The sequence below is a fragment of the Durio zibethinus genome, chromosome 6, assembly GCF_047325235.1.
Source record: "Durio zibethinus cultivar Kanyao isolate XHJ-2024 chromosome 6, ASM4732523v1, whole genome shotgun sequence".
NCBI classification, from domain to species: Eukaryota; Viridiplantae; Streptophyta; class Magnoliopsida; order Malvales; family Malvaceae; genus Durio; species Durio zibethinus.
Window position 1 is genome coordinate 27,677,571 of NC_143167.1, and position 20,248 is coordinate 27,697,818.

Here is a 20,248-nt window from a genome sequence, read left to right on the forward strand (position 1 = left end):
GTTCTCCATTTCTGGTCAAATCAAAAGCCAAAGCTTTCTTCGAGAATAGGTGATAATCATATTGCGGGCATTTCTTACCATTGAAGAATTGGACGTTGTGGGTGGTGGTGGCGTAGTGGATGACAGAAACATGACAGCTTAAAGAAAATTTTCCAGATTAGAAAGGGGTGTTAGGTTAATGCATAACAAAAAATAAAACCCCCCCTCCCCCACCCTCCCACAAAAAAAAAAAAAGGCTCTCCTTAACTAACATTGAATGGAGTAGGTCTTGGTGGTTCCCTTTTGGGTAGATGACCCTCACCAGATCCTCATGAATTAAAAAAAAAAAAAAAGATAAGTGAAAGACATGTTTGCTGAAATCTCAACTAACTTGTTTGAAAACAGCAATGGGACCAACTTGTGATGAAAGATAAATCACACCCTTGGACCTTGGTTTTCACTCAAATTTTAATATTAATGTAATAACCTAATCATAGATTGACTTGTGTTGACGGAGTTTTGCTTAGATTTTATTTTCTCTCTCTTTTTCTATCAAACCTTTAGTCATCCAATGGTAAAAGGAGAAGTATGAAAAAAAAACTACTTGTAAAATGATTATATGATTTAAGGATCGGTCCTTGGAATACTTGAGTACCGCTCGATGGTGACCTCAGTTTCTCCACGTGCAAATGCAACTATATGCATACATTCCTCTTCCAAGTGATTTCATTCATGCACTTTGCTTCCATTATAATTAATCATTATTTTCAACATCAACATAATCCATTCCTCCCCTTTTAATTTTATTAATTAATCATTGTTTTCACCATTAACATAATAATAATTGAGATATAAAATATAGTGTTGAAGAAATACAATAAGACATGTGCAGTTTGAATGCTCTATCTCATACAACTAAAGATACTATTAAGCAAATGAAATTTTGTGTTATGGGGTCTCCAGCACTATAATTTAAACCTAAGTTATACTTTATCTTATTTACCAGAAAAAAAAAGCTTGTTTGATAGTTAAGAGAAAAATTAACAAAAAAATATCCTTGCTGTTTTCCTCAAGGAAAGCAAAGGCCAAAAGTGTCTGCAACATAATGGTCCCACTTCTGTAGCAAATCTCACTTTATTCTAAACTGCTAAGATAATTAACCAAGATGGCAACCATGGCTACCTCATCTTGATTCTCCCCATATATACATACACACACATATATACAGGAATACAGTATGCCCTTCTGTTTGCATTTTATATCTCACTTTCTGAGCAAAGTTTTTATTACGATCCATTTTTTTTAATTTTATTGTCTTTTATATTTGCCTCCAATGGCAAACCCTGTTAGAAAGCACATATCTTCAGCTTCTTGGCTATCTTGCCCATTATAGAACATTAAAGGGTTTCAAGATCCGAACTTTGTTTTTTTCTTATTGAAATCCAAAGATGGGCTTTCGGATTCGGAAAATGGGGTTTTATTTATGGGTTTGTTTTAGTTTGTTATGCTACAGCTTGAGTTTTGTAAGTTCACAAACTGAAGGGGATACAACTGTTGAAGGAACTGTTTTTATTGATGGGAAAGCTCCCATTGCTACAATAGATGATGATTTTATCTGTGCTACTTTGGACTGGTGGCCTCCTGAAAAATGTGATTACGGGACATGCAGCTGGGGTCTCGCTGGACTGCTCAATCTGGTATGGTTTTTTTTTTTTCCTTTCCAGCTGCATTTGTTCTTTTGAATACTTTCATTTTCTGTCAAGAATCATCCAGTATGTTTTCTTTGTTGGTTGTTATAGTTTTCCTTTGTTCAATCTTCTATCTTGGGTTTATGTGTACAAATGATGCACTCCACCATGCTCGCCGTGTTTCAATGAAATCGTTTTTCTTATCTTCTTTTTCCCGAAACTTTGTACAGAAATATGATTTGTCATTTTTTTTTCTTTTGGACAACCAGGGATTTCTGCTAAATAAGAAATTTCATTTTCTAACGTTAAATTAGAATAAAATTTTTAATTACGAATTTGAACATTGTTTGACTTGCTGGTCTTTTCATACTTATAAAAAGGAATTTTTTTTCAATTCGTAAAGCCAATTTCCCAGTTTAAAAGTGCTTGCTGAGATTTTTTTCATTCTTCTTTTCCTTTTGCAGGATCTTAGTAATAATATATTCTTGAATGCCATAAAAGGTAAGGCATTCTTTTCATTCGGTGGATATTTTTAATCACAAAATATTGTCTTAATTATTTTTTAGTCCCTATATTGTTCAGCCTTTTCACCATTGAAGATTAGATTGGGCGGCACATTGCAAGATAAGGTCATATATGATACAAGTGACAATCAGGAACCCTGTACTTCATTTGTTAAAAACACTTCTGAGATGTTTGGTTTTACCCAAGGATGTTTGCCCTTGAATAGATGGGATGAGCTTAATGCCTTCTTTGAAAAAGCAGGGTAATCATGTCCCCATATTTTTGGCCATTGTAATCTTTGAGCTTCAAATTATGTATGTTTGGCCATTAATTTAACTCATGTTTCACAATTCAGGGCTAAGATTATTTTTGGTTTAAATGCTCTTGTTGGACGATCTATAAAGTCTGATGGTTCAGCTGTAGGAGCATGGAACTACACCAATGCTGAATCTTTCATACGTTACACCGTTGAAAAGAACTATACCATACATGGTTGGGAGCTAGGTAAGTAAAAGAATCTGTTTCTTGAATCATGATGGAAGATAGTTCTAAAGGTAGGGGGAACAACTTATGCATGTTTGTTATCTCGTGCTTGTCAGGAAATGAATTGTGTGGGAGTGGGGTTGGAACTAGAGTCACAGCAAATCTGTATGCTGCCGACACAGCAGCATTACAAAGTATAGTGCAAAACATATACAGGGATGTTGATTTGAAGCCATTAGTTATAGCACCTGGTGGGTTCTATGACTCAAATTGGTTCAAAGAATTCATCGATAAAACAACCAAATCCTTAGATGTGGTCACTCACCACATATACAATCTTGGACCAGGTGTAATTCATCTTGTACAATCCAGTATTTGAATCCTATAGGAGCTTAAGACTTGAAAGAAGTTTCTTACTTGACAATCATATTCTTCTGTGTAGGAGTCGATGAGCACCTTGTTGAAAAGATTCTTAATCCATCCGTTCTTGATGGTGAGTCCAGAACATTCAGTGGCCTTCACAACATCATCAAGAATTCTACAACTTCAGCAACTGCCTGGGTGGGTGAGGCAGGAGGAGCTTACAACAGTGGCCATAATCTTGTAACAAATGCATTTGTGTTCAGTTTCTGGTAATTTGGCAATAACTTGCTATCTAGAAACTTAGGCCTTATGCTGTGATTGATTTCTTAGTGATATTACCTTGGACATGAAATGCAGGTATTTAGATCAACTTGGCATGGCATCAAAGTATGATACAAAAACTTACTGCAGACAATCACTGATTGGTGGAAATTATGGTTTACTAAACACTACCACTTTTGTGCCAAATCCAGATTACTACAGGTTATTGCTTTGTGAAATTCTTTCATTATGAAACTCACAGAACTAGAAATCATTACTACATTTTTTCCCACAAAGACAAAGAAAACTAAGAGTCTTCTTTCTGCCCTTATCACTGCAATCGTTTATTTCCATATACTTCAAAATAAGCTTTCGATTATTTGTGTAGGATAAAGGGAAATGAAAAACTCTAAGGATGGTTATCATGGTAATCAATGACAATAAAATTCCCTGAAACAGATTGATACCCCATTGACACTTCATTTATGCCATGCCCAACTAGATCAACCTATCTATTTGCCATTTCACATCAAAAGCTGAGGCTGAGCTTGAGATATTCATACTTTTGTCCTAATGAAGAATCTACAGTAGGTTATCTAAGCCTCATGTACATGATACTTTACTTTCTCCATTGCAGTGCTCTTCTTTGGCACCGATTAATGGGAAGAAATGTTCTATCTACAAGCTTTGCTGGGACCAAAAAGATACGCTCATACACTCACTGTGCAAAACAATCAGTAAGTCTCGTATTGCAGTTAGCAAGCAGGTAATCTTCCCTTTCTTATTATTTGACCAAAGTTTCCTATCTCGCAGAATGGCATCACTCTAGTTTTGATCAACCTTGACAATAGCACCACTGTCCAAGCAAATCTTGCATTCAACAGTACAATGACCTTGCAACACAAGCACAAGCCCAAGCCTAAGCACAGGTCTAGGACTTTGCACCACAAGCACAGGTCTCATAAAACAATGATTATCCAGCTGCCTCAAGGCAGTGATGCTGAAATCAGAAGAGAGGAATACCATCTAACAGCAAATGATGGAAATTTACACAGCCAAACCATGCTACTTAATGGAAAAATTTTAAGTGTAAATTCGTCTGGGATCATACCTCCTTTGGAGCCCTTACATGTAAATTCACCAAAGCTAATAATGGTAGCTCCTTTATCTATTGTGTTCACTCACATGCCAGATGTTATTCTCCCTGCTTGCAAGGTATAGTGCTAGAGGGAACTAAAATTGGTTCCTTTTAGTGATCGGTTAAATAAGAAATAGAACAAAATGCAAATATTTCATTTTTTCCATTGTGAATTTATAATGCAACATACTTTTTCCATAAACATTCATAATTTCTTTCTTCATCCCAGTTTCTATGGTAAATATGAGTGTATAGATATGATGAGTTGATTCATGAGAAACAAAACAACCTGCAAAATTCTGGCTACCAATGAGCCAAATTCTGGTGCAAATAACCTGCAAAAATCATCTTTTGACGAGGTCCATAAGGGAATAGACTTGCCCTAACTATTGTCCTAACAGCTTTCAGTAGGTTGCATGTGAGTTAATATAAGTACCTACCATTAAGTCAATCTCTGGTACAACAAATTTGTCATTTGTCATATAACATGTGGTAGGAGAACAAACCATCATATAGATTGACCTAATATTTTATTCATGAGTAGAATGTGTCCGTGACTGTGTTCGGAAGAGAGCGGCGAGGGTAAGATATCCAGCAGCAGCACGGATGTATTCTACTTTCTAGGATTATTACTGATTGCAAGCTCTAATAAGCAACTGCAAAAATTTTTAGAACTACAAATATTTTCAGTAAATTTTGGTGGCCAAAACCTTTTACTTTTACATACAAATTATATCAAGAAAATCAGAGTTTAAATCATACATGTATATTTTCTATGCAGGTATATGAACAACTACCAACTACGAATATCGAACATGGTCAACTTTCACTTAGGCACTGTGGAAAGGGTCAAATTTGGGATACCTCGAACACTGTGTCAATCAGTTTGGATGCTTCATTCAGGAAAACTGCTATAAAGCACAGAAACAAGGTCAATCAATCATCGAAAAGATTTGAGGCTTATTGCTAGAGAATGCCAACCAGACAATGGTACCAGTCATGTAGAAGAATATGGACCGTGCAAATAGTGACATCCGCATGGTACAGAAGTCCAATTGTTTCTTTACAGTTTTGGGGGAGGGGAGAGCCATCACTTCTAATCTGAAAATGAAACTTACACTCCATGAATGAGTTGAATCAAGAAGTAAACCGGTAAGGGCAACACCTACAATTCCAGGCACTGCTCCAATAGTGTTGGTACTACCCTACAAGAAAAATTTGAAGAAATAACCGTTCAACGCAATTCATGGAAAGTTATGGTTTGATGTAACTGTCATATCCAATCATTTAAAGTACTAGCCACTAGTCATTTTAAGACCTTGGATTCCAAATGATAGACGTTTTCAATATTAGGCTTTGGTGTCAAGCCTAGAGACTAACATATGGAGGATAGTTTATCAGGTAAAAATTAGCAGAGTTCTGTAAAAAACAAATGCAGTCACCACTTTGTCACAAATCATTCGCAAAGGGAGTGGAACCACTGTACAAAATAGTTGAATTCTACTACTTGACATCATGCTAAATATTCCAGTTAGAACCAGACTGCTGACAGAGGTGATGAGGAACAAAAACACTAAGTCTATTGATGCAGAGCACAAATGCTTTTGGTTTCCCTTCAAGGAAGTTTGCCGCTAAATCAAAATAATTCAAACAGTCCATGTATTGATAATGGCACGAAATTACAGGTTGACCTTAATATAAAATACAAGAAGACTGACATCAGCATATTCTTTGACTTGAGTTTTAAGCATGTTACCGGTTGATTAAGCAACCGAAGATTTCATCGTCGAGATACTTACACAAGTGAATATCTGTTGAAATTGAAATGTACTGAATTCTTTCTTCTCGTTTTAGGCAGGTGATGGAAGGGCAACCCGTTTTTCCTCCCACATATTATAGGCAAAATACAAGGAGCTTAATTGAAGCCTTTAAACACAGTCTGTCATCATCCGATTAACACACAAGTTCAGGGTACTTTCGTCTGCCTCAGTAAAAAACTGAGCCTACAAACAGGGGAAGAGAAAGAATCAGCATATATATATATATATATTTATATTTATATTTATATTTATATGCATAATTATGATAGGGTTTATCTTACAGGAAAACATTTTAATTATCAACATTAGAAAAAGATAATTAAAATGTTTTCCTGTAAGATAAACCCTATCATAATTATGCATATAAATATATATATATATATATATATATATATATATATATATAAGCTAGGAAAGCGGTAGACAAATTCCAAGTTTCAAGCGAGCTGGTAACTGCATTCAAGAGACCAATTCCTAAACAACTTGATAACTTTATCTATTTGCATTCTATGACATAGGAAAACAATAGAATAACCGTGGACTCGGAAGAGAAGCATCATTGGCAGGAGAATTTACCTTCAAGGGCCAAGAGATGCATTTATTGGGCAAACTTGTAGGGCAGGGACGCTGGTCACTCGAACCAAAAACTAGAAGCCACCATAGTTTTGGGCCCAAACCATTATATACTTCTAGCTGAAGAAAGCGGAACGGTTGTTTAAGAAACTGCCTTCAGAAAAGGATCCAGTCCCAGCCCATAGGCTCGATTACAGGTTCAGTCTACCTTAGAATTCCTGGCTTTCTTGAAAACGAAGGCATTTCAATGATACTATATCAGGACTGGATTTTGTGTCCCCGCAAGGAGCCAAAATTGAAATATTTTAGGCCAACGTGTTACAGCAAATTGCTTTAGACTCTAAAGAAAAGAATAAGAGAGAAATTTGGTTTCAAATCCATAGGTTAATGATCCTAATTTCTAAGATAAGATTTGCACGATGAGTTGCAAGCTTGGTATCCGACAATACGTTTTTAATTAATTATTTTAAGCAAGCTTGCCCGGAAATCTTGTGTATCAATGCGCATATCCTGTCATTTTGATTATTAAATTTATCGTGAAAAACGTGAAACGAACAAAAAGCAATAGCAAGAATTTTCTATTCTTTATGCCTTGCAAAAAGCCATAAAGCAACCTACCAAATTTAATTTAAGCTATTTTTTATTTGATCCATGCCACGTAATTTGTGGATCTTATCATCAAAATTAGTTTTTTGAGGACATAAAACCGACATTGAGAAATTTTCATCATAAATTATCAAATAAATTAATAATGTAATTTTTTAATTTCATAAATAAAATTAATAAAATGATAAACATTTTTTAAAATATATTTTAAAAATAAAAATAAAAATAATTAATTAAAAAAATAATGCTTATATTATCAAATTAATCTCACTTATAAAAGGAAAAAATTATCAAATAATTTCTCACGTAAAAAACTGAGAAAATATTTTATGCCTTTGGAGCAGTGCCATGAATCCTCTCGGTTCCAGCACATGATATAGTCAACAATGACCAGACCAAAAGCTACAATACTATATAATAATATATAGCATCCAATGCTTACTCTATTGACATTGCATATCGGTGAGGTTGATCGGAGATGGCTTTCCTTCCTTCAGAGTCGGGTTCGCTAGTGTCCAAGAGTGTCCGAGAAATGTCTGTTGACGGCGATGAGCCACCGTTCCATTACATAGTTAAGGATTCCTGTTATGGGACTGCAAACCCTTCTTCATCACTTTCTCCATTTCCAATTATTGATATTAGCCTCTTTTCCTTACCTTCGTCTTCCTTGTCCGAAAGAGAGGTAGACAAGGAAATAGAGAAGCTCAAATCAGCCCTCAGCTCCTCGGGTGCTTCCAGGTTTTTGATCCTTTACATAATACAGTGAGAAACATTTCACGACTAGACTAGGCACACACAACATCTTCTGTTTTTAACAATATTTCTCTTTCCACATTGCGCTGAGCTTTTGCTAATATATGAAAATAGTGATATATTAGCATTTCTCTTGAGAGTTTGTCTTTTGGTGTATGATCTACACTTTGTTTGCGATCTTGATCTTTGTTTGGCTCTGATATTTCAACAAAAGTGCACGTGATAGAAAAGAAAGACGCTTATGTCTGATTTATAATAGCTATAATTTAGCTCGATTCTTCTTGTACTTGAATGAAGCTTTAATGGTTTTCACAATTTTGGATTGGAATTGTTTCAACATTTCAGGCAATTGGCCATGGGATCTCAACCTCATTCCTTGACAAGGTGCGTGCTGTTGCAAAGCAATTTTTTGCACTCCCAGAGAATGAGAAGCAGAAATATGCCCGAGCAGTTAATGAATCTGAAGGATATGGGAGTGACAGAATAGTTTCAGACAAGCAAGTTCTTGATTCGTCGCTTCGTTTGACCCTTACGACATGTCCTGAAGATAAAAGAAGGCTCAATCTTTGGCCAGAGAATCCAAATGAATTCAGGTATATATATTTCATATTGCACTGCATACTCTAATTCAAAGGTTGTCTGAAAAACAATTATCATTCTCTTTCTTCAAATGAACAAAATCACTTCCAAAATAATCAACTAAGTACCCGTTCGAATTTTACAGCACCGGATTAAATTCATCACACCTCCAGTTGAATCTAAATATCAACTTCAATGAAATTAAATTAATATAAAATTTTCGTTAATTTTTTTTAATCGCAGCTATAGCAATTTTTTTTTAATCGTCGTTACAATAAATTTTATTATTGTTTTTAATTTTATCACAATTAATCTTACCGTCTATTTTTATTTTAAGATGAGGATATATCAGGGAAAGCTTTTCCAATCAACATTAATGTAAAAGGGACAACATTTGATAAATTTAGGTTGCATTTGAGCCACAAATATTGAGAAGTCAATTTCAATTTATTTTTCTTTACAGGTACATCATAGAGGAGTATGCCTCAAATATAAAGGTTTTAACTAGCATTCTATATAAGGCAATGGCAAGGTCATTAAATTTGGAAGAAAACAGCTTCTAGAACCAGTTTGGAGACCAAGCGTTAATGAAAGCAAGATTCAATTTCTACCCAAGTTGCTCAAGACCTGATCTGGTTCTTGGTGTCAAAGCTCATACAGATAGATCAGGAATTACAGTTCTCTTGCAAGATAGAGAAGTGGAAGGTCTTCAAGTTTTTGTAGATGATAAATGGGTCAAGGTTCCTATAATTCCCCATGCTTTTGTAGTCAATCTTGGAGATCAAATGCAGGTATATATGTTATAGTCAAATTGGCATATTTTTCATTTGTAACAGTGCTGAGAATCAAAGATAAAAAAAGTCTTTGCTATTTGAATACATGCAGATAATGAGTAATGGAATATTCAAGAGCCCAATGCACAGGGTAGTGACAAATTCGGAGAAGTTGAGGATATCAGTGGCCTTGTTTGATGAACCAGAGCCCGAAAAAGAGATAGGTGCTGTGGATGGGTTGGTGGATGAGCACAGGCCAATGTTATATAGAAATGTGAAAAATTATGGTGCAATCAACTATGAAAGCTATCAGAAAGGGATCATAGCGCTTGACACTGTAGAAATTTAATCTCCTTTAATTTTACCCCGACTGTTGAATGTCCCATAAGAACTTTGCTCCTTGTCCAAACTGACGCAAATAATTAATTTTGGACAGGCTTTTAGGAGATCTTTGTCATGTGGCTTCTGTTTCTTGATATTTTCGCAGTTCTTAATCAGGCTTTGGTTTTGCAAGGGATTAACGTCATGAATTATTTTTTAAATTATAATAAAATATTTAAATGTGATATTTTAAATATTATTTTATTAATTAATATGATATTCACTCCAAATGTAATTAATTTCAAATAATAACATATAACAAAATAACAACCCTCCAAATGATTCTGCTCAAGAATTAGCCTATCTGCTCAAGCTTGAAGGCTTCCTTCAGTTTTAAGAGGGTTTTGACAAAAAATTAAAAATTATTAAACAAGTTTAGGTATAATTTTAAGTCTATTTAAATTTTGAGCCAAGTCTTGAACAAAGAAATTAAAACTTGAGCTAGAAGAGGCCTGAATAAACTATATATAACTAAAATATTATAATTATATAAGTATATATATATATATGAATTTTTAGTTTTTATATTTTTATTTTTGATAAAAAGAATTCTTTTGAAGATTTTTATTATATAAATTAAGTTTAATGGATGGATCTGAGATTTATTTTTTCAATTTAATATGGGCTTGAAAAAAAATTTGAGATATGAAATATCGAGCTGAACCTAGACAAGCATTTAAGCTATTAATACTAAGTATAAATCTAATTTAGCCCATGAATCCCTTTACCTCTAAGTATCATATTAATTAATAAAATTATAGTTCAAATACAACATTAAAATTTTTTTAAATTTGAATATCATATTAAATATTTTAATATAATTTAAAAGTCATAATCATGACATTAACACTTCTACAAAGAAATGTAATCATCATACTAGAATTAGTTGAAGACTTCATTTTCCTACTTTGAAACAAATTCATTAAAAATGTTTACCATAGCAAGAGAAAAAATACAAAAGATAAATTAATTATAGAGGTTAAGTTAAATTATAAGAATGATATATATAAAAAAAAAATTATTTCAAGTGACCAAAAAAATTTCATTATATTCTCAATAATCAAATGATTTGTACAAAAAAAAAATGATTAAATGATCAACTTATAAAACATACAAATAATAAAATCATTAACATACATACATATATATATATATATATATATATATAGTTAGCAAATCAATTAAAACAAAAAATTGAAAGGTAAAAGGTAGAAAAAAAAATACTTCAATTGCTTAATTATGATTATTTTTAATGAATTTATTTATCGACATAAATTATATATGCAATTATTTTTACAACAATAAAAAATAATTCCATATAATTGTTTTATTGCTATGCACACTAACAAGTTTTTATTCGTTCTATTTTTATTTTTATTTGATATGAAAATCATATTTTGTGTCTTAATATGAGTTTAATAAAAAAATCATTTAAAGTAAAATTTTTTAAAAGAATTACTAATAGTATTTTAATAATTACTTTTAATAATTTTTTATTTAAAATTTTATAAAGAGTATTTTAATCAATCAATTTTAGTTGATGGCAAAAAAAAAATCACTATTAGCATTTTTTAGACTAATTATAAAAAGCCTAATAACAAAAAAGAAGTTTCATTTAAATTAAAATTATAAAAAATTTACTAATGGGATTTTATTCAATCGCTTTTAAAACTTTTGGAAGTAAAATTTTAAAATTTTAACTTAATTAATTTCACATATACTCTATTTTTAATTTTAATTAATTTAAATTAAACTTAAGTAAATTAATAAAAATTATATATATTTAAAGATAATTTTATTAATTTAAAAATTATAATAATATTTAAGTCAATCGCTTTTAACATTTTTGAAGTTTACATTTTTAAATATTAGGAAATAATTATATTTACTTATATTGAAAGAAACAACAAATTCAATGTCAATATTATTAATTAGTTTCGATCCCAATAGTTTATATTAGTTAAAAGCTTATTACTGTATGACTGAAAAATCTTGTACAATAAATATGTTATATATATGTATATCCTTTAAGATTTAGAGATACAATTTAATACAAAAATGTAACTAACTTTTGATTTTTTAAAAGTTTAAATTAAATAAATTTAATTATATATATAAAAAAATTTGTAAAGTAAGAACAAATAATGAAACAAAAATCTGTTTAAAAGTAGATTTTTCATTAAATCTCTATTTTAATTGTAGGATACACTTTATTTTTTTTATAAATTCCTACAAATTTAATATGAAATGAAAATCAATAAATAAATTAATAATAAGAAGAATAATAATAATAATAAAGTACACATGCATATTCAATTATTTCTAAACCATAATAACGAATTATAATGGAATTAAAAAATAACAATGCTAAGTTTTATCACACATTGATGTTTATATTGTTTTAGTATTTTGTTTACTTATAAAAATTAAACTGAAAGCATAACTAAAATTTTACGTTTTGATTTCAAGTATTTTTACCAAATTAAAATTTGTACTGGTTTTACCTGCATATTAATTGTTTATAGCAATGAAGAAGAAAATAACAAAAATGTGAAAGAAATATTTTAAATGACGACTAATTAATTAAGCATGCCAGAAATGAGAAATCAACTATGGTTGATTAATATTTTGATTTTATATGAAAAGCGTTATTAATAATAAAAATCATTTAAATTAAAATTTACTAAAAGTTTAATAAATGAAAATTTAAAAATAAAAAAGTTAAAAATAAAAAATATTTAAATTAAAATTATTAAAAATTTTATGCAAAATATTTTAATCATTCACTTTTAATATTTTAAAAATTAAAATTATATTAAAAATATTTTAATCTGTCATTATTAATATTTTTTTGAGTTCACACTTAAATAGATGATAGATGATAATACCCCAATATTCTCCAACTTCATCCCATTAGTTTGCCACACAAACGAGAGAAATCAGCATCTACATCCCCATCTTTCTGGTTGGTCAAGCATTTGAACGATTCCCATGGCCTCCAAAAATGCATCATCAAACTCCAAGTCACAAACCCGTGCATGCCTGTGTTCCCCTACCTCACACACAGGATCCTTCAGGTGCAACCTGCACAGGAATTTCAACAAGCCACCCGATCAGACAAGGGTGATTCGTGTCTCACCAGATCACTGGGAATTAGCCGTGAATGCCAAGGCAAATTCCATCAAAGCAATTCTGCTTCAAATCATTAAGCCATCGCGCCATGACTTGCAAAGAAGAAGGAATTTCCAGCCTAAGCCTTCCAGGTTTTGTTTATTGAATGGCAACAGAAACGGGTTTGGGGTTGCAGTTTCCTGATCACATGTTGGTGGTTTAGTGGCAAGAATTTTCCCTTGGTATCTTTTTCCTTTATAGAAACGTTAATAGTGAAGTTACATGTATATATACGAGGGATTTACCATGTTCATGATACATATATTTTTGGATAAATATGTTCATGATATTTTAGCATTCAGACAAAGTTTTAGAAATTACTGGCAGAGTGACATAAGAATGTACGAGTTTGATTCATTAATTTTTTTTCGTGTTTTATATATTTGGTTTCCCTGACTTGATATTTGAGTATGATTCATTCTTTTTATTGTTCTTTATATCTTCTTTGTTTTCTATTTTTTTTCAAGGATGTGTTGGAAATTAAGGTTAAAAACTTAAAAAGTTTGCATGATCTGGAAACAAAGAATAATCTTTTCTATTAAAAAAAATCTTTTTGTTTTTTACGGAGAACATAGGGATATCAGCTAAGATTATGAAATTTCAAGCTGATTAGATAAATGCAATTGGGATATCTTGTGTAACTTACTAATAAAGATAAGCCGCTATGGGTTTCAATTTAATGCATAAAAAGACAGTAAGTACTTATGGTTAGTGAAAACTGAAACCTTTTATTTTTCTTTTTTTTTTTCAAAAAGATAATCTTTTATTTTCTTTCAATCCTGAAATGTTGAAAAGTTGGAAAGATGGATCCCATGTTCCAAACTCATAACAAAGTAAAATTAAACCCATCTTGTTGAAGATAAAGTATATATGATACTCTATGTAACATCTTAATAGCAAAATGATCTTTTTTCAGCTCTGAATAAGTGGCATTTTATACATATATACACATATATATTTGCCTTTTATCATGAGTTTGCTCGAGCAAGAGAGAAAAAAATGCCTTTTTTTTATTACAAAAGAAATGAAAACGTTTTTTTTTTCTTTTAAAAAAAAAAAAAGAAATGCATTTTTTCCCATCATGTTTGATAATAATAATAAAAACAATTGTAATCGATTGATAATAATAACAAAAACAATTGTAATCGATGCTTGGTAATTAATCAAAACCATAGTTATAGGATGGTAAGTACTGCATAGGGCATCAATGGGCCGGTATGGAACACTACTCAACCCAATTAAGTAAGATAAGGATATATACTTAAATTCCATTACAAGTAATGAGTTTTTTAATACTTATATTACTTTTAGTTTAAATATTATTTTATAATTAAAAATAAATTATTAAAATTTATAAATTATTTTAAAATAAAATTTATTTTTGAATTTATTGATTTAATTTTGCTTAATGAAATAAATAAAAGTAATTGAATTTATATTTTTATTATTGAATTTGAGTTTGGTTAGCTTTTTTAATGGGAACCCATACCATTTTTAGCTAAATAAGTGAATTCGGCTCTTAATGGGATATTACTAATCAAGTTCAGATAGGGTATGAATAATGTATTTAATAATTAGGTTCATGTATTAATATTTTAAAATTAACGGGTATTTTATGCGTTTTTAATCTTACTTGTTAATATGTGTTTTAAAGATGTTTTTTAAAGTTATTATATTAAATAATTTACTATTAAATATATTAAAATTTATAATATTTTGATTCCAAATTAGATGTCAAATATTTTATTGTAATTTCAAAACATAAGGCAGTCCAATATGTCAATGTGGCACAAAAACAGTGGCATAACAATTTTGGGTATCTCCAAGCCAACCAGGTAAGAAATTTCCCTTAAATTAAAGGGGTCGAAAACAAAGCTTGACTTTTCACCAAGAAAAACATCAAAATGATTGACACCACACCATGTGGAAAAGGAATAAAAACAAACCAAAGCAAGTGGAGGCCATTGAGCCCTTTGCGTAGAAGCACAATTATCTTAATTGCCATATACAAACAAAACTAAAGTCAATGCACATGCTGGATTGATTTGACGGTTATTGCCAAGGAAAATTATCTTCTATTGTTATTATTGTCTTTACATTTTTGTCTTGTTTTCCAAGTTTTCCATTTCTCAGTTTTGTCAATACACATTTTCATCAAAATGTTTTGTTGGTCAATATTCCAATCATGAAAATGGAAGGCTTGAGAGGAAGCCAAAAACTACAAGGGGTGGATGGCATGACCGAAAAAGGACAATAATAGATATCTTCAATAATTACACTGTTGTGTAAAAGATAAAAGGATGAAAATGGCGGTAGTGGCTAATGAAAGTTTGTTTGATGCGAGAGTTTAGATTATTAGAAAATAGGGAGATTAAAAAATAAAAGCGAATGAAGAGGAAAAAATAAATTAGAGAATTTAGGAAAATTTTTTTTTTCATTTATGAAAGTCAATTATAGTCGATGAATTATTTAAATACAATTATCATGCAATTGTTCTATAAAAGTGTAAAAAATATAAAATTTTAAAGTATTTTTAACCAATAGATTAATAATTGACATAATTATTAATATTCTTAATCAATAGATTAATAATTGACATCACTATTTTTCTTCTCGTATTTCTTTTTTTAATTGTCAGTTTTTAGCTTATCTCTCAACGATTACTACTCATTATTTGCCATAGTCTCTACCATAGTCTTGCTCATGCAACTTTTGCTATTTTTCATCAAACTCATCACAATACCCTCATCTTCATCGGATTCTTATCCCAAAGATCAAAATCTAAAAACTTTGATTTCAATATTTTATAATCTTCCTAGGTTACATTATCAAGCCCTAAATTGGACCATACTAGGAGTTGAGTAACATCCCTATGCCTTTTAACCATTTGTTTATCAATCACAGCAACAGGATATATAAGTGGTTGCTCATTCTCATTAGTTTTTGGTGGAGCTAGACTGGGAACTATCTTGTTTCTTAACTTTTTTTTTAATAAACTGACATGAAACACTGGATGGATTTTAGAAGTAGGTGGTAACTATAATTTATAAGCAACTGAATCAACCTTGGCTAATATAGTATTCGGATCATAATATCTGGATGAAAGTTTTAAACTCTTTTGAAAGGCCAAAAAGGTTTGTTTATAGGGTTGGAGTTTTAAATACACTTCATTTCCCACTTGAAACTCTTTTTCAATTTTATTCCTATTAGCATATCGTTTCATTTTCTATTGAGCTTTATTTAACTGATGAACAATCAACCTACTGACTTGTTCTCTATCTTTCAGTAATTTTTTCACATTCGCCACTTTTGGTTGACTACTTGCATCCTATTCTTAGGCTAGTGGTTTATAACCATACAAAGCCTAAAATGGAGACATTCCCAGATAAATGTGATAGCTTGTTTTATACCAGGTTAATGGTAGCCATTGAACCCCACTTTTAGACTTAAGAAAACACATACACCATAAATATTGTTTCAAACACTTATTAACCTTCTCGATTTGCCTATCAGATTCTGGATGGTAAGCTATACTCAAATTAACTCTGATTTTTAATAATTTCATCAACTCCTGTCAAAACATACTAGTAAAGACTAGATCTTGTCAGAAATAGCAATTCTAGGTGTCCCATGAGTTTTTGAACTTGACTGACATATATTTTAGCTACTTCCATAATTGTAAAAAGATAGAACAAAAGAAAAAAGTGATTGTACTTAGTGAATTTATCCATTATCACCATAATACAACTAAAATTTTCATATAAGGGCAACCTTTCAACAAAATTCATGTTGATTACATCTCAGGTTTGTTGTGATATAGAAATTGGCCGTAAAAGACAAACACGCTCATCTTTGTTCCTTTGATAGGTATCACATTGTTGGATATACTCATGGGATTTTTTTTCTTTATCCCAAACCAATAAAAATTTAATTTAAGTCTGTGGTAAGTGGTTTGAATTCCTAAATGCCCCTTGAAGTGAATCATGTAAGGCTTGCAAAATTTTCTCCCTTAATAACCCACTATTACCTATAAAAATTTTCCTTTTAAATCTAAAAATTCTATTGCTGAATGAATAGTGATAATTATAAAAAGGATAGATAATAAAAGCTTTAATTTGCTCTTGTGCCACTATATCACCATTGTTGCTAACATCAGTGTCTAATATAAAAAGATTTATTGAATCAGGCAATGACAGGATAGGAGTAGAACATATGGCCTCCTTAAGTCGATTGAAAGCTTATTCTACTACGGGTGTCCACTTGAACTTATTATTTTTAAGCATATTTGTGAGTGACTTATTGTTCTCCCTTTAGCTTGTTATAAACTTCTTATAATATCCAGTTAACCCAAGAAATCCGCTCAAAGACTTGAGGCTCTTAGGCTATGGCTAATTTGCATTGTTTCTACCTCCAGTTGATATAATATGCCCTAAATATTCAATTTGCCTTTGACCAAAGAAACACTTGCTTTTTTTTGCACATAGTCTGTTCTTTCTTAGTGTTTTAAATACAATGTTTAAATGTTCTACATATTCTCTTAAGTTAGAACTATAAACAAGAATATCATCAAAAAAATGCCAGCATAAATTTTTTCAAAAGCAAATATATCATTCATGAGAAACTGAAAAATTGCAGGTGCATTAGTAAATCCAAATAGCATTACCTTAAATTTGTAATAGCCATGATGAATTCTGAAAGTTGTCTTCTAAATGTCATCTTCTTTCACTCTTATCTGCCAGTATACTTATCTGAGGTCTATTTTTGAGAAATAGTAGGCTATTTTCAACTCATCTAAGAGATCTTTCATTATAGGTATAGGGAATTTATTTTTCACTATGACTTCATTCAATTGTTTGATACACATCTTTTAGGTGCCATGCTTTTTATTAACTTACAAACATGGAGAAGCAAAAAGGCTCTTGCTGGTTTGTATGACAGAGGAAGATAACATTTTTGCTATTTGCCTTTCAATCTTATTCTTTTGATTTTTCACAACTTTGACATGGAAATTTGTGTTGCCTTCATATCCTCCAACTATGTCAAAATGTTCTGGACTTGTTCATGTATTCAATCCATGGTTTCCTACTTTTCCTAGATCTTGGATCGCAACGAGCTTGGATATTAATTTGTGACTACTCAATTGTGACTTGGTTAGGATTTTAGAGAATAAAGAGACTAACGAAAGAATAGAAAAGAATTGAAAGGAGAAAATAGAATAGAGAATAATTGAAAAGAGAAAATATTTTTTCCATGAAAGTAAGTTACAGCCAATGAATTATTTAAATAAACTATCATGCAATTGTCCTACAAAAGTGCAAAAAATATAAAATTTTAAAATATTTTTAGCCAATAAATTAATAACTGACATCACCATTAATATTCCTAAACAATATATTAATAATTGACATCACCGTCTTTCTTCTCATATTCCTCATTTTATTGTCAGCTTTCAACTTATTTCTCAATAATTCCTTCTCATTCTTTACCATAATCTCTGCCATAACATTACTCATGCAGCTCTTGCTCTTTTCCATCAAACTCGTCGTAGAGCTCATTAAACAGTACTTGTTATGAAAATGGAATATAAGTGAAACTTGCACTCCATTTTTTTATAATATGAAGAGATGGTGGTGGCGATCAAAAAGGAAGACAGTGGGATTAGTCGGAGAAGCCGGAACCAGAGGGAGAGACATGACTCGGGAAATTAAAACCAATAATGTTTTTAGACTTTTTCAAACATAAATGATAAACCCGTAATTAAAAAAAAATTATCATCAATATTCATATTCTTACACAAAATTAAGCACTTCTCGATTTTTTAATACATAAAAAAATAATAAAAATATGTAATACTTAATTGGCATGATGATGGATAGTGGGAATGGCCTTGTATAATAATAGGGTTAATTTGGAAGATATTAAATTTAGTACATGCATGCTTCAACATATAGTAATTTACATACAAGCTTCAATATCTTGTTCCTCTTCCATTTCACTTCAACATTTTGAATCTCTTTTCCTTTTATTGGAGACGATCAGCATTTTTAATCTTAATTTTAGAACCCCTTAGAATAAGTAAAATATGCAAGTAAAAGAATGATTTTTCTAATACATTTATCGAAGTAAATTGTTGAAGTGGAAGTCAATTTATTCTGATATCGACCCTTATAAATTAATAAATATCAAGTCACCTACTCAACATCGCACTATTTTTTAAAAAACTTTTGTAGAATAATTTAATTAATTAATTAATTAATTAAGTTACATATCTCTATAAGCATATTTTAAAAATAGATAATTTTAAGTATTAACTATAAACAAAATTATCTATGCAGCCTCGAATTGTTTGATTGTCTCCGTATTTCATCACATGATCATTATGCATTATTCATTCATGAAAATCAGAAGTGGAAACCGATTCACTTTGTAAAAAAAAAAAGAAAAAGAAATTGAACGGGGAGGAAAATGAAGGAGAGGGAGAAAGAGGGAGATTGAAATGGTTGACCCAAGAATATCTTGGCTTTTGGTGTGCGTTGAAAGATGTTAACTGCTGCTTGCTTTCCTGTATATATTAATATATATTATATGTGAGGGGAGAATCCAGTCAATGTCGCTATGGTTAATTATCCTAGACGTCTAGAATAAAGTGAGCTTTGGGGCAGAAGTGGGACCATTTTTGGGCTGTTACTTTGAGGAATGCTAGCGGTAGTGACATTTTCAGGCGCGTTTCAGCATTCGTGATTTTTAAAAGGCCACGTCACTCAGTTTTTACCTTAAAAACTGGTTACTTATTATTACCAGTTGCTAGACTTCGTAAATAATAAATAAATCAAATTATGAAAAATAGATAAAACCTGTGTGGCTTCTATTTTAAAACTACAAATAAGAAAAAAAACAAGAAAAGGAAAGCTCATAGTTTAGAAGTCTGACTCCTCCCCTCCCACATTTCAATTGAGATTAGCAGGAAATTTTTTTTTTCTACTTAAATCTTCCTTGCTAATTAGTAAGGGTGAATCCAAATAATGTAAAGGGTGAATCCAAATAATGTAATGGGACGTTCATAAAATTTTTAAAAATTGAAAGATAAAAAATAAAAATTTTTTCTCCAAATATTTAAAAAATTTTTTTGGACACTCTTGAACATAAAAAAAAAAATTTCTTTTGATGCTCTCAAAA

General features: G+C 30.9%; 2 protein-coding genes and 1 pseudogene across 6 annotated transcripts; all 3 read left to right on the plus strand.

Moving 5' to 3' along the window:
- The first annotated feature begins 1,014 nt into the window (after nt 1–1,014).
- LOC111284616 (heparanase-like protein 3) lies at nt 1,015–5,417 on the plus strand. Of its 5 annotated transcripts, none has more exons than XM_089762528.1 (10): nt 1,132–1,676; nt 2,132–2,168; nt 2,250–2,433; nt 2,527–2,675; nt 2,771–2,905; nt 3,097–3,286; nt 3,375–3,500; nt 3,916–4,015; nt 4,092–4,493; nt 5,198–5,417. In XM_089762528.1, exons 1-10 carry the CDS (start codon nt 1,428–1,430, stop codon nt 5,384–5,386), a joined length of 1,761 nt encoding a protein of 586 aa, XP_089618654.1. In that variant the 5' UTR covers nt 1,132–1,427; the 3' UTR covers nt 5,387–5,417. The 5 variants fall into 5 exon arrangements, with proteins under 5 accessions (XP_089618655.1, XP_022729117.1, XP_089618654.1 ...); XM_022873383.2 differs by having other exon boundaries at nt 1,134–1,676; nt 2,771–3,001; XM_089762529.1 differs by lacking the exon at nt 5,198–5,417 and having other exon boundaries at nt 1,015–1,676; nt 2,771–3,001; nt 4,092–4,618.
- Nucleotides 5,418–7,883: 2,466 nt separating this feature from the next.
- On the plus strand, nt 7,884–10,028 carry LOC111284617 (codeine O-demethylase-like; annotated as a pseudogene).
- Nucleotides 10,029–12,892: 2,864 nt separating this feature from the next.
- Nucleotides 12,893–13,216, plus strand: LOC149518529 (uncharacterized). The gene has a single exon (XM_089761588.1). The coding sequence runs from the start codon at nt 12,893–12,895 to the stop codon at nt 13,214–13,216; it is 324 nt and encodes a 107-aa protein (XP_089617714.1).
- Nucleotides 13,217–20,248: the final 7,032 nt, after the last annotated feature.